Genomic DNA, 16,259 nt, shown 5'->3' on the forward strand with positions numbered 1-16,259 from the left:
ACGCATTCTACTGTTATTAAAAGTGATTATAAAAGTAAATCTGCGACCACTGTACAGTTGAGAAACCGAACTGTGATAAAATGTAAAATTATAGCAGAGAATGTTTTAATTTTAGAACATTTCTCCTGTTCCTTTTGATCCAATCATACTTTTTATTTCGTTCAGAAAGTATTTTCATTTCGAGAAGAATGTGAAGGTATAATTATTAACATCCAAGTTTCTGGTCTCTCGATATTTGATTAAAACTTTATATTATTTGCATTTATAATATCACGTTGATATGTAATAAAAATTGTTTCACAAAAATTCTGATGAGGACCATTTCAGGAAAAAATGTAATAAAATAAAAAGGACTTCATATTCTTCTTATATATTTTTTTAAGAACGCTATAAGGAAAATGTATGAAATATCTGCAGGATATTTTAGTTCATTTTAGAAAAAAATTTGTCCTCCGTTTATTTGGTATCATAAGTATTGATATTAATATTTTATTGATAAATAAGCACTATAATTCTTGTTAAGCTCGTAGCCTGTAATAATACATGACACTTGTGCTATGAATGGCGTCCTAAATATTGAAGCGAGTGTTACGTCGTTGAGATGGACAAAGAATGAGTTTGAAGAACTCTCTGACAGTGATTGATCTATTTATTCTTTGAAAAGTGGGGTTCACCTTTTGCACCACTACAGTTCTGAATTACTGTACGACAGGTCGACAGTATAAAAGCTCTATTAATAAAAACTATTCAATTACTTATCAAATTTCACTTCTTGTGTCTGAAAGAACTAATTAAAAGAAGAAGATAATGGATTAAAAGTGAAGATAATATCGTAACTATATCTGTCTTTTTATTGCCTATACAATTACGCCATTTTTAAAATTGTATAAATGTCACGCAAGCCTCTGGTAATGAAAACTGATGATTCATCAGAAGTTCATCATTCACTATTCACAAGTTTGCCATTGGTCTATAAATAGAAAAAATGTCAAAGAATTCCTGTCTGTAACGAAGAAACTGCGGGAGGTGAAAACTCCATGTTTTTAATGAGTACATGTGTACGTACGTATGTATATGTATACATTTGATTGTATCTATGTAAAATTATGCGAAGTGGTAACGAACCCATTTTTCACGCGATATCGCTGCTTTTGGAGTTGTGCCATAAGTTCACTGACATCTTGTATAATATATGTAGTCCTTAATCCATACTCGTATTACATTATATGCACAATATGGATAGTGACATGCTACTATATATATTATGTATTTCTCTTTGTTACAAAAATATAAGCATGAATAAATGTGCACTGTGCATGCTAAGATTGTTTACGATACATAGACAATTACTCATTATACAATCGCTGTTACTTTCAATTCCCCTCATGTCGATTTTCAGAATTTTCTCCCACGAATAAAAAATACTAAAGATGCCCACAAGTGGAAAACCTGTACAATATTCCGATCAATTCTCGAACTTCGAGACAGGCACTTGTTACGTGCTGATATACCGATTATGATTAATCCTTATCACACTACAGCGAAATTAACTTGTTTGAAATCTCAGAGCTTCAGGAATTGGAAGTTAGAGATACAAACAAATATATGAATAGATTTTGAAGATTTGATAAATATAATTTTAAATATTTGAAAATTCGAAAGCTTCGAAAGTTAAAAATTTGAATTTAGAACAGACTTAGAAAACGTATTTTTTAAATGAAATTTTAAAAAACAGCAACTCAGTTATTAATCCATATTCAACGAGCACTATCTAAAATCTACCCTTTCTGTAATTCTTTCTTTGCATGCAACGTACTAAATCAGATTACATGTCGGCCACTTTAACCACATTAGCCTGACCACCTCTGAAACCAATCAGCTTGTCAGAAATTCGCTTTAAAAATCGAAAGCTCCTTATCGTTTCTTTCGCGTGCTTTTCATCAAAGGGAATTAACGTTAACCGCTCCCTTTTCTATCGAACCGAAATCGCGTTCACCTCGCCAATTTTTTAGTCTCCCTTAAAATCGCTAATTACCGAGCCCCCGTAGCGTACGCGATTAAATTTTGCCTAACGACCTTACACAGCCAACGAGAATGTCATGTGTCTAATTAGAGCCGACGTGGCGTCGCGTCGTCGCACGTTGCTTGTGCACGTTTCGAACCTCATAAAAACTGCAATCGCCTGGCACTAAACGACGCGATAGTGAAGCAATCACTGTTACTTCTTTCGAACTGAAAGTGATGGAATTATTAACGAATTGGTATCGGCTAAACTTGAAAAATTCAGAATTCAATTCGATAGTCAATCTTCGATAGTTGAATAAAATGTATCAGTAACACTGAAATACTGACAATGAACATGAATTATTCAGTGATTTTTCAACTGTGTTAAATTATGTGAGAAGCACATCAAGAATGAATACAGTTTCATGAAACAATGAGTGAGTTTACATAAATGTATACTCAGTTTTACTTGAATATATTTCTAAGTCGAAGCTAGGTTTATGATCCACCTTCATGTATCTACTTGGAAAAGTAAAATCAAGAAGTATGACTTGTAAATCATTTTGAAATGATGTTTACGTGGTAGCTGAGGTAATCGTATACGAAGAAAGTGATTTGTAAATCGTTGAATTAATTAGTATCAACTTTTTCATTAGAGGAATTCTTAGAACAGGAAACATGTAACTGGGAAATCTAGAAATTAAAGCAAATCGAACTTATGTGTAACTTATGTCTTTCAATAAATCCATCTTTAAAGTGTTCTTATATATTATATTGCTGCTTGTTCATTCACTAATAAATACTAATGACTAATAAATTTTCTTCAATCAAAATATTTAAAGTATCTCGTAAAATGATTATTTTTTGCTGTTACCTCAATACTTTCTTATCTACACCTAGAGTGATGAGATGGAATTTATCTATATAAGAAACATACATTTCTAGAATTTCTATTTCTAAATATAATGCAATTTTTAGTTTTAATACACTCACAAAAAAGAACATGCTCCTACAAAAGTGCTTTTTGAACTGTCCATCTTCCTCTGATATTTTTTTCTACTTGCACTGACAACAAATATATGTTTTAAAACAATTGAGTGGACCATCCCCTATATATTCTGCGTACAAAGTAGCCTTTATTCTTGAACACCATCCATACTGGGTGTCCAAATGCTCATAGATTGATTACGAGTAGCAGCAGAAGAGTTAAGAGTGAAACTCTCCTTCTTTCCATATTCAATTTTCCGATTGCATTCACGAAGGACACAGAGATAAATGAACTTTGAGCAAGCGAACGATCCCTCCGTTTCTAAATAGTCTCTTATCGCTCATCCAGCTTTCCGCGCTTGAGCACGGGGACGTTCACCCACGCGTAACATCTTTCGTCAATAGAACGCACAGGCATCCATGACGTTCGACCCTTATCTGACAATTTTTCCACTGAGGATAGAGCCAACCTTCTCTCTGAATTTTTTTTTCAGTAGCCTTATCGTTGTAACAACGCTGTTTAAACCAGAGTAGCAAGGCAGGTAAAGACAAACGCTTGCTTATTCAAGAATTTCTCGACACAAAGGAACTTAGAGCTAGAGGGTCGTATTAAGCGTATTATTGCCTCTCTGTATTTGATTGATGGTTAGACTAGGTTTTTACGCAATTATATATTTTTACAAAGACAGTTAAGAAAATAGAACCTGAATAAAAATTTTACTTTCTTTCAAATACTGTACTTTGCTCTCTAGTTTTCATATTTCCTATACTTTCGAGTGTTACATGTATTCTGTAACTTTACAGTTTACACATACTTCACACACTTTCATAAATGCATAAAAATTGGCAGTCTATTGACAGTAAATGGTTTGAAAAGTTTTTGCAAATTCGTAAGAAGCGACAATAACACACTGAAGAAGATAAAGGAATTACGCAATCAGTGAGACCATTTTATTCTGCGAACAAGTGTTCAATGATTCTCACAATTAGATATCACAATGAAATCTCGTTCCAAGAAATTTGAGTTATTGATCACTTTCAATTATTATAAAGTTGAGATTTAGCTGGAATATTGGAAGACTCAGGTCAGGTAGGGGACCCCAATTTCACTATGTTAATGTTTAAAACGTTATATAATATTTCTAAATAAATATGTAGTGGAATTATTGAATGTTTCGTAAAGCTTAGAGTTTTATTTGATACCTGCAATAAATTATTATCCATAAAAGAGATTTTTAATTATAGTTTAGATTAAAATAGTAAAAGGCTGCAACTGGGAAATTGCCATACCTGAGGTATGGTAATTTCGCCATATCATAGTGGAGAAGGTTGCTAGCTTGGTCTAAGAGAATTCTTTTCCAGAGTTTGCTATTCGAACTGATCAGAATGTCTATCCTAGTTCCAAATTTGCATACAAAACCAGACAAATTTTACTAAACCCAGAACTTTGTGTAAGACATCTTGAATCACTTATTTATTACTCTTACAAAAGTATTTATTACTCGCCAGCATATTGTAATTTTTGGTTGAAACATTATAAAATGAAGTTCATTCTCTATACAAATCTTAAAACAGTACTATTTTTCGATTTTATTTGAGTTAATGAATCTCTCATGGTTGGCAAATTTAAGAACACTGGCGAAATAGAGGTCACCTGCCTCGTGCCTTTTCTAGGTTCACTTTGATCGATTTCTGTCAGTGGACCACGTACAAAATTTAATTACAAAGAAGCCAATCAAGAAGGTTATTGTACTGTTTGGGCAGCGACTCATCTGCGAGTCATCGAAGGTCGACCGAATTTCTCCCTAGCCAGGGAGTGCAACAGATTGAAACGCGAGGAATTTCCAATCAGCCTTTGATCAGGGATAAATTGCGAGGGGGCTGTCTTCTAAATTACACTCGAAACAACGGGATCGTCGGCGAACGCTGGCAGACGACGCGACGTCGACAAAAGAGAAATCACGTAATTCAGGGAACGATTGAATTGCAAGGTCGTTTGTCGTGTCGTTAAACCCCTCGGTACTTTTTTCACCTAAACCAAAAAAATTGGAGCTAATCAGAGCACTCAAAGAAATAGGGTCTTTTACAGCAAGCGCAATTGCAGTTTTTTCCTTGGCACATGAGCATAAAAGTAGTAGACTGATTGGAAAATTTTATTGAATCTTAAAATACATATTACAGGAAATCAATTTGATATTACTCGAAAGATTTGCGTGACTAACAATTTCGAAATCTTTTCATATACAGGGTGAATGGGAAATCGTCGTACAACCGACCAGGAAGTAATTCTACGTAAAAAAATAAGGAAAACATTTGGTATTCAATTTTTTCATCCGAGAAATTTTCGAGGAAATCGAATTTGAAGTTTATTACTTTACAGGAGGAACAGGTATTATTCGTTTCCTGAGAAGTCTCCTGAAAAGCATTGCCTCTAATGCGTTCCAGAGGACTTCTCATGGGAGTAAGTACCTACTGCAGTGCTTGAGAGACTCTACCTTTGTTTCTTAATAATGGAAATTTAATAAATATTAATACAGTCATCCTTTATCGCGACTCTTGGAGCTTCTTGCAAGGCATCACAGGGAAAAGAGAATACAAGAAGAAAAGCGATACAAAAGGATGGTTGCTCGGCTCATGAAACAATAACAGCTAATAAGACAAAATTGTCCGTGGCACGGAAGTAATGAGGGCATCTTGGAAGGCCAATAAAACTGCTGATCCGTCTGACAGTGTCTAAACGAGCATAAGGTGCACGTACATGTCAGCTGTTCCCGAATAATCTTGTACTGTTAGCGATGCCGTTATCCTCGCGACTAATCGATAGGAGAAGGCGAAGCCAGGAAAAGGAAGTAGCGCGAAAAAAGGGACCAGGCAGTCGAAGATCGTAAGAAACACACGTCATGGACTACCAAGCAGAAAATTGGCTTCTTTCACGTTCATCCGAAAACGATTCGATTCTTTCCCGCGATCTGTGCCATTCGCGCAGCGAAACGTGGCTTCTTGCGGTCCCTGATGCATGCAGATCTCGACAGTTTTTCGAGAAATCGTGCAAAGTCGATCGTTTAACGCGAGTTCATTCGTAGGTTATCCAACGATAAAACGAGAGGTAAAGAATCGGATTTTATTATCGCTGTCTTAATTACATAGGTTTAACGATGTCCTTTTAAATGGATGGATATTTATGGGAATTTTACGATTAAAGCAGATTGATAATTAAAGTTCAGGATACAAGAAAATGTCATTGAATAATAAGAAAAATTTGTTCAAATTAATTTATGTATTGTCAAAGATATATTCTAGGAGTTTGTGTTTTTCATGCACTTTTTTAGAAAGATTAATAATACCAGTATTAGCTGTTTAAATTTTGTTAAGAAAATTTTTTATGTTTTATTTTCAAGTGATTGTGACTGATCTTACAAGAGATTATACACTGTCCAATAGAGAACCAACAAAATTGAAATGAAAAAACAAATTTCCTGCAACTGTAAGATTTCTTTTTATATTTGAAGATAGTTTATTTTGATCTTAACAATCATTTCCTCAAGAAAAATTAAGGAAAATCACTTGCTTCTAGAGCTGTTAAATGAGAATTCCCCTTTAATTTGGTGTACATTTTAGTATAGTGAAATGTAGACATAAAAATATATCAATAAAATATATTTTAGCTAACACTTGATATTGATCATTCACCTCTATTCCTTTCATACGTATTTCATGTGTTCAAGTATACGTTCTATATTACACAATATTACTCAATAATAAAATAATGATAGTACTATATTTCTATCTCTCAGATTTTTATCACTTTTTGAAATTACTATCTCAATTTCTCGTACTCTCCTTTTGATAAGATAAACACAAGTCGTCAGAACGCTAATTAATTTCAGAAACGAGTGTCTCACGATGTACAAGCTCGTAACGAATCGCAAGATTAAAGTGATTAAAGACTGTAATGTATTTTAAAGATGAGCTATCAAATGTACGTCGTTACAAGAGCACTGAAAAAGTATCTTAAGTTCACTCATACATCACTAAAAGACACGGTTCAGAGAAGCAACAATCTTCCATCTGCAAATATTACGCGCGATAATATTTCGAGTTTCAAATGTCGAAGAGATAGATCAAGAAGATATAAGATAAATTCACGATAAATCTGCGTATGTATTCAACTTACACATATTTTAAACGGTAGCTAATTCGTAAAATGATCGAAACACAAAAAGATAATTTTGCTATTGTTATGCCCCTCTTTTCACTCTGGAACTCAATAGCTTTATCTATAATATTCTCAGGAGGCAATTAAGCTTCATGCTTCTGAATATGTAAGGGAAGACACAATTCTTCTTTAAAGGAACTTTCTACTCAACTGGTCATAATTTATACAACAGCTAAACAGAATTTTCATAAAAGAGGTTTCAGTGAATTTAAACGAAGATGAATAACGATTCCACGTGTTACAGAAGCAGTGGTGGATAGATTTACATGTTTAGTGAATGAGAGCAAACAGCACGAACGAAAACAGGTGAGCGCAGGTGAACACGCACAAGTGTAAACATATGTCTATCGATGAAAGGTAGATTGCACTTGGTTAATGTTTATTCGTATTTATTTACTATAGGTGTACATTTCTGCATAAGTAAATAGCACACTGCAGTGATATCTCAATTCTAATTCATTAGGTGATAGACATAATTTACTATTCTAGTATACAGAAACAAATTTATACTATCCAGTCGGCTTTTCCTTCAAATAAATCCAAATGGATTAACCTTTAATGTTAACACTCAATATAATTGTATCAACAAAAATGTAAGTACTAAATTTTGCTTAAACATAGAATATACGAAAAATGTACTAGTTTTGTTTAAATTTTAGTCTATCCATCTGTTAATGAGATCTATATGTCATTTCAAATTTTCTATCTGCTTTTTCATTATGGCTATGCTAGTTTAATCTAGAATTTATTTTTTGTGTCTAATCACATATATAAATATTATGCGACTTTAAAGTCTCAAAAAAATTTAGTAATACACTCTAAAACCCAATATAATTACATATAAAAAATAAAGTGTTTATTGCATGTACCACTTAACAAACATGTTAAATAACCAAGGAAGTACAATATGAAGATGAATATATTGACAAATAAAATTAGGTATTTTAAAAAATACAAGCAATTTTATTTCAACTACAAAAGCGACAGAATTCTCTTGGTTACCTGATACTACTTAAATTCTGAACAAACTCCACTAAATTAACAAATTATTCTCCTTCCAAAATCACTCATCACTGTATGTACCCAACTCGACAAAATGGAATCACAGAACATCACAGTAAATTCATTATGTGTCTTCATATTGCTGAATTCGATATCTACAGTGATGAACGATTATGGAGGGTGAATAATTTGTTAATTTACAGGCGACAGAGTATAGTATTAAGTAACCAAGAGAGTTCTTTTGCTTCTGAAGTTGAAATAAGATTGCTTGTATCTTTTTATCAAAACAATTTTACTTATCAATGCGTTCACCTTCATATCAAACTTCCTCGATTACTTAATATCTTCGACGTCTTTTCCACCATCTTAAACAAAACACTCATGGACACAATATTCAAGATATGAGCTTAAGCTACCGAATAATGCAAATTAATTAAAATTTTGCGCTTACTTTGCACATGCAGCTCAATAACAATTAATACTTCTACCCTCGACCAGATATTGGACCATGCTTAGCTACTCGTCCATTTCCCTCGACCTAACCCAAAACCTTTGTCATTCTGTGTGCGTAAGAATCGTAAATTCGATAGGCAAATAACCCAAGTCGGCCGCGATCAGCAAAGTGAAACTATCTATTGAGGGTCCCTGCAGTGAACCGCGAATAAACGTATCCATCGACAGCTCTTTCACTGTCAGTGCTCTTCCGAATCGGAAGGATAGTCGAGGGGTGGAGAAAAAGTATTGCGGGAAAACGGATAGGAAGGTTCCTACAATACTGGCGCACAGACAGCGAACGTCAGGTCTATTAGACGATGACGAACACCCGCTATCAACTTCCTGTTGGAATTGATATAGATGCACGAACCCTGCCACTACGTTAACACGAGCAACCGGGTCATTGATCTGGCTAGTTCACCAACTTATCGTCTGCTTCTCAACGAACTGGCCTTCTGGACGGGAATTCGTGAAGCATTCGGGACTCCATTCATCTTTAACGTCTCCAGGGACACGTTAAGGACGAAGACAAATAATTTCAGTCGCTGCTTTTTCAGCTACTCTTGTTCCATTTGTCGGTCGTTCACATGTACAGGATGTCCCAGCTACATGGAAGCACCTAAATTATCTGCTTTATTCATTGTTGCATGAAATAACTTCTATGGACAAGGTTGCACTGTTTTAAGAGGCACATTTTTTATGAAAACATTTTTTATCAAGATAATTTTTTGTATATTTTGAGGTCATCAGTTTTCTAAAATGGAACTTTATACTTTCTTTTTTATATTCTTGTATCATCTTAGAATGATTAAATTTGTATGGTTAATATGATCGTTGTATTTGCTTTTTAATGTTGTACAAGGATATCGTACAAAGATTCCATTTTAAAAAATACTGATAACCTTAAAAAATATCATAAAACGTGACCTTGACAAAAATTCTTTTCATGGCTACATGTGTCTCTTAAAACAGTGCAACTTTGTTCTGAGAAGTCATTTCAAACGATAATAAATAAAGCAGATTATTTAGGTGATACCATTTAAGTGGGACATCCTGTATAATATACGCAGCTACAAAATATATTGACACTTGTGGCTGATTCAACATTTACATTTGTTTGGTTTCATAAAGTGAGTGATGTCATTATAGGCCCTATATCTAAATTCATATATTAATGTAATTTAATTTGCACAAGAAATGCAGAAGTTCATGACAACTCAAATTTGTTGAATAGACCCAAATGTTTAAATTTAATCGCTAAAAATTCATTTTTTTAAATATATTTGCAGTGTCATTAAATGCACATAGTAACGAAATTAAAGATTTAATATCCAAAAAGAAATTCTAAAGATATTAAATCTTCATATCAAAGTCTAATTTTAAAATATAAAACAAACTTTTCTGTATTCTTTTACTCGAGAATAAAGATATCAACCCTATCTAAGGCTACAATTTGATTAAACGACCTTCCTATTCTTTAGCTTGGTTATCAAGATAAGAACTGCACAGATTTTTAACGATATACAACAAATAATAGATCACAGAACTACATGTTTAGAATCAGAAAAAGTCTTTGAAAACATTATCAAATGTGGCTAAAACAGAATCGTTGGAACAAGTAAATGCCCATAGTTTATATCAGAAAAGGAGAAATTTATTTGTAAGATACACTTGAAGAAGCAAGAAATGAGAATTATTCACTGAACACAAATAGTAATATCTGAAGCTATAATAATATCTAATTACCATTTCTCCGTAAATGTAACAAGACCCTGTACAGTTCAATGTCTAGCCAGAGAAAGATCTCCATAATTTATTTCATACCACGAACACTCCTCCCTCGCCTGAAATTATCAACAGCGACAACGAGCTGAATGAGCATCCCATTCATTGATACCACAAATGAGAGGCAGTATGCGTTACAAGACAAGATATCTTATCTCAGAATTACTACTGTCAATTTTTCCCGAGAAATAACGATTTCTTACACAAATCGGAAACAAGAAAGCCATTTGCAACGACGACGTTTCCTCTCAAACCACACTTCCGTTCACCAAACCAATTACATACTCCGATGACCACAAATGCGAGTTTCCGCACAGGATACGATGGAGATGAACAAAAAAGAAAAAACATAAAATAAAAACTCAAAGCTCAAAAAGACTCTTAGCATTCAACGTTAATAATATTACTAAATAAAATTCTGTTCGACGTTCCAATGAAAACGTCGTCAACAAAGTTTCCATCGCAGAACGAACGAGGATCCTCGTGTTTCTATTATTAATAACAAGCAGTGATGGCACAATGCTTTGAGAAAGTAATCAAATGACACATGCATCGCTATGTTAATCTTATTTGTATTCGAATGCTAAATTACTCGAATATTGTGTTACGGAGACGAAGAACGTGTTTATGGTCGCGAGCAAATCACAAACAGTTTTGAATAGTGTGGGCACGGCTTAGAATTTCATTAGTTGATTACCATAGAATACAAATTTTAAATTTCGAGGTTACTCGTTGACTTATACAGGGTGTTCTAGAAATAAGAGGCCAAACTTCTGTATCATACTTTACTCTACCCAAGGATGAAGAAAGGTTATGTAAATATAGGTCCAGATGGTCCTTTTCAAGATACAAACATTTGAGAATATTTCTCTGTACAGAGAGAATATTTGAGGAATACTTGTAAGAAATAAAGAAATGATTGAGAATGATATTTTTGCGCAATAATTCACGTTTGAAATCGACGTATCAGGCACTATCGAAGATCAAAAAATTCTGATCTATTTCGAACTTCATCACGTGCAGCATCCCAAAAAGAAAGTTTCTAGACCTACGTTTATATAATCTTGTTTCATTCTTAGGAAGAGTAAAATAATTGGCCACCTCTTCCTGAGATACCCTGTATATTCAATTCAAGTATTCACTACTTCTACTAAGTTGAACCTGCAGAATAGTCACAGCATCGCCGATTTCAATGAATTTTAAATATATTATAGAAATCACTGTTTTGAACAAATTTTTCCTGTGGCAGTGGTCGACCTTAGTTTCAGGGATATTTGCAAGAAACTGTTGCTAGGTCGCTACTACTACACTTAATTCTGCTTACACGTACGTCTCAGTGGTGTATGTGAAATAGTTCACCCAATGAACAATTCCAAAAAAAATTATTCGACGACCCAAGGCGTCGATATGAGGCGATCTTCCACCCTCCAGGGACTCTGCAGACAAAGGTTGTTCAGAATAATGACCTTGATAATATGTATATCTTAAAGGCATCGAAATCGATGATGCCTAATCTGCAGGTTCACTCAGTACTTTACCTAGGCATTTTAAAGTTATTCGAAGCTGCCAGCCCGTGACAGCAATCTGTTTACCAACACGCGGCCAGCCATTTTCGAGCGCGCCGCGCAGGGCGTAACCAAGGCCGCGGAAAAGCTGTCCCTAACCCTAAAGCCTCTTTCACACGGAGTTATTTTAATGTTGATAATATACTAAATACTGAAAATTAAACATGAGAATAGTAGAAGCGTCCACAGAGCGATTTTCGTAAGATCTGTCTCGATACTGATTTTCTGTCGCCACAGGTACCTCAGTTGCTAAAGAGTCTTTAAATTAAGCAACTTCTGGTCAGAGGATCGAGGCTATCAACTAAAAGGCTTACGCTTGATTGAGGTATTGGTTACCAGGGCTACTGAATCACTTGAGGTCGATCAACTCGGTCGTCTGGTCAAAAGTCGCCTAATGTAAACACGGCTTTACGCTTGTGTCGTATGGTGTCGATAAACTACACATAGCAACAAACTGCGTTATTCACACGGAAGCTGCAGTACCGTCTGGTTCACTCATGTATGTAGCCATGAAGTTCAAACGAGGTGGCAGATATTCAGAAGTGTTTGAAGAGTTTATTACGATCACTTTGGAGTTCTTGGAATCTGTTCCTTTTCTTAAATCGAGGCGAAGAATACAGTGCCTTTTTGTCACTTGTATAGTTCACTTGTTTAATATCGACAAAATTTCAACTCTTACATACTTTCCTGGACTGCCTTTAATGGTCTAACTATTAACATATGATAGAAACTATGTAGCAGTGTTAGACAGGAAATTCCCAACTTCTCAGTTGATTAATCCCCGTACTTCTCATACGATACTCCTCACATCAATTATTAAAACTTTAGTTCCTATATATATCGTAACCCCACGATACCAGAACGATTACCACAAATAAAAACAGAATCCACAACAGAAACATCCCTCCTCAATTTCCCTCTGAACTCAACAAAAAGAAATACTGTACCACCCCCGACTCATTCAATCGATCAGTCTCCTCAACAAAATACCCATCACAGTACTGAAATACCCCATCACACATACATATTACATTTCCATCGAGATAAGTTCCATCCTGTCTCGAATTTCGCCTCTGAACAAGAGGCGAACCAGACTCTGCTCAGAGTCCCTCACCAGATACCCCTAAAACTCGACAAGGGCAGTTTTCACCGCGAACTGAAGCGATCGACACCCCACTGCACAAGCGAGCACCGTGCCACACAAGGATCCTACGTTTCCTCTTCAGACGCGCCTTGTGCGTATCTCCGCGCGAAAGAGGTCTAACCTAACCAAGAGATCGTACGCTCCTCGGACGCCGCGGCGAGTTCGATCACCGTGCACTCACCCTCTGGGTACGCCTGCCTGCTCTGCACGAAGTCGATGAACATGTTCGTCACGTTGTACAGCTGGCCCATGCCCTTGGGGTTGAACTTGGTGGTGGCGTTGTAGGGTAGCCCTGTCGTGTTCACGGTGCTGTAGTTCAGGCCCTGCGTGGCCATGATCCCGTTCAGCTGGCGGTCCAGGTCCTCGCTGATCCCGCGCATCCTGCCAGTCAGGGTCTCGTCGCTGGCGACGGGGCGCGGCGCCAGGGCAGAGGCGAGGCAGAGGAACGGGAGAGCATGATGCACCAGGGCACTGAGCCGATCACCGCGAGAACCAGCGAAAACCATCGTGGGCCAGCGACCTGCGCCCGGGACGCGTCGCTACGAACTGATGGCCTGTCGCTGGCCTCGCAGCCACGCGGAATCGGACCGTCCCCACTCCGACGCCATTGACGCGGGGCGGCTGGTTCTGGTCCGCTCGTTCCTGTCGTTCAGCGTGCATCGTCTGGAGGAGGGAGGCGTGGGGAAAATTTGAAACGGGGAGACCAGGGGCGAGTGTGACAAACGTTTTCGAAGGAATACCGATCGATGGATGATCTTGTGCTTCTATCTTTGCGTGGTATTTTCATCTCTTCTGCGGCTTAGGTTTTGGTAATACGTGTTAACAGGCGGTTCTTCGTATTTTAACGTTTTGCTGAAATGGTATATTGATTCTTTAGTGCGGGGAGACGAGGCAGGGTTGGTGTAAACGGATGCAGAGGCTTGAGGCGGCGGAGCAGGATTGAATTTAGAGTTTGTAGATTCCTGTACGAGTATCTAGGGATTAATGTTTGATGATTGTTTTAACTCTATCGGGTTAGGTGAGTTAAAAACTGTCCCATCTTTTGCTTAGTTTTTTATGCATGGTGGGATATATTTTAAGTCACTTCGAAAAGTTGAAGTTACTCATAAGCATACAGTTTAATATTTAATATTTTCTTTAAAGTTTTTCTATTTAGAGTTTAAATAAAAAATAAAAGTAGAAAACTACTTATGTTCTATTTATGTAGTAAAATTATTTCTTAAAATAGAAACTATTTGAAGTTTATTATTCCAAATACCAGTCGTTATTTTAGATTTTACCCTCAATACTAAACAGCCAATTTAAGATTTAGTGATTAGTATACTAAATATTTACCCGTTTTTTATCTGTGACTGACTTAATAACACATAAAACACGAATAAATTTTTTAAACAAGTTTGAATGGCATATTTTATAATTTATTTACTAGAATATTTGCTTTTTCTACTCTATACTTATTTTTTGATGTAACAAATACTCTGCGAATTTTCAAAGTTTACTAGAGCTTTCATAAATATACTAAATTTGCTCAGATAAATTGTACAATTTAATATTAAAAGGTCAAACTAACATATGTAGCCAGAATAGGTACTTGAAGTGTCTGCACGATTGATTTTCGCGCGTTGCTACGATTGGTTGACGAAGGCCACAGTTCCAGAACGAGCCAACCGTAGCACAGAATTTTCCCCGCCACTTTGAAACCTACGTCCTTGTTCTTTCCGCGCAAAGAACTCTGTTTTAATTAATCTTATTGCTAGTGCTGCGGGCACGTTATGATGATTGTTATGCTGGTAATCGCGACGGAGAAAGGAGGAGCAGCGTTAAACTAGCGTGAGAATAGTGACGAAAGATACGTCGAGGTTCTTGCGTCATTTAATTGACTTGATGCAACGGACGAGATCATCTTCGTTCAGAGGATCCTTGCGCTGAAACTGCTCTTAACCGACGCATTTGTTCTGCAAAGCATTCTGCACTTTCATTCCCTGAAACTCAATGCCACGTTAATTAGAAAAATAAGAAGGTTCCTGTTTTGCAATTCAATGCGCTTTGTATCTGATGCGTTTCTAGGAAGTATGATTTAGGGCAGATCTGCTGACTATTATTTCTTTCTTAAGTGTACTGTTCATTAATAGATTAGCATAATGTTGGGGGTGAAGGTAATACTGTGTCTAAAAATACTTCTGCAGAATTTTTTGAATTAAGTTATTTTCAAATATCGGATGTTTTATCCAAATATATTTCTCAGTTAGTACTCTAATTTTTTTAAAAGTAAGAAATAACTGATTATTCCAAAATTTACGTAACCGATAAAAAAATGTCCAAAGGATGACAGTACTTATCATATTTCATTAGATAACTTTGATAAGAAAATGTGCCCGAAGTGACGCAATTGTGTCGATCAAACAGATTTAATTTCGATATTATTAAGCCCTGTTAAATCTAATTTGATCATAATCTTATAAGCCAAGATAACTTTATAGATTTTACATGTTTGTTTGAAATGATGAATGTCTCCTCTGAAGTAACTGTTCTTAGATTTGATCTTCTTCATGGCTGTGAATAGAAAATCCGCCTTAACTAAAATAGAATCAAGTTGCAGAAAAGAAAAGGCTGGGAAATGGATGCGCATACGACCGCTTCTTTTCCCTCGTGTCATTCCATACCAGCCTGGTCAAGCTTTCACAGAGAAATCCACTTTTGAAGACCAGTTCGATCGAACGTAAAAAAAGGGGAGAGGTTTCCAGTAAAGAGTTATCGTCTATAATTAAAAAGAAAGTCTGATGGAATCCAAGGATGAGGTTTGATAACCACCATTCGCAGATATATAAAACAGATGATATATTGGAAATATTGTTGCATATTTCAGGGGTCTTTGTGACATTTCTGCGACCATAGAAGTGCAATCCTAGAGAGAGACAGATTTTACTATGCAATTGCGGTGATCTTTCATTTAGATGCTGCGAGAATAGGCGAGGTTTGTATTGAAACGAATGGGGTTTGGTCAGTCGAGTTTCTATCGTTTCTAGTCATTGCATTCAGTTGACACGTAATAAACCGCGGA

At 35.9% G+C, this 16,259-nt stretch overlaps 1 protein-coding gene across 4 annotated transcripts in view; it reads right to left on the reverse strand.

Moving 5' to 3' along the window:
- Positions 1–13,700, reverse strand: part of LOC143179054 (prominin-like protein) — a 68,455-nt gene extending 54,755 nt beyond the window's left edge. For all 4 annotated transcript variants that reach the window (XR_013001889.1, XR_013001890.1, XM_076378051.1 and 1 more), the window contains exon 1: positions 13,380–13,700. Coding sequence is in view for 2 of the 4 variants with exons in the window: in XM_076378051.1 (XP_076234166.1) it covers positions 13,380–13,578 (199 nt within the window). In the remaining 2 variants the exon portion in view is untranslated. The remainder of the gene's footprint in view (positions 1–13,379) is intronic.
- Between the last annotated feature and the right edge of the window lie 2,559 nt (positions 13,701–16,259).

The sequence above is a fragment of the Calliopsis andreniformis genome, chromosome 5 (assembly GCF_051401765.1).
Source record: "Calliopsis andreniformis isolate RMS-2024a chromosome 5, iyCalAndr_principal, whole genome shotgun sequence".
In the NCBI taxonomy this organism is placed as follows: Eukaryota; Metazoa; Arthropoda; class Insecta; order Hymenoptera; family Andrenidae; genus Calliopsis; species Calliopsis andreniformis.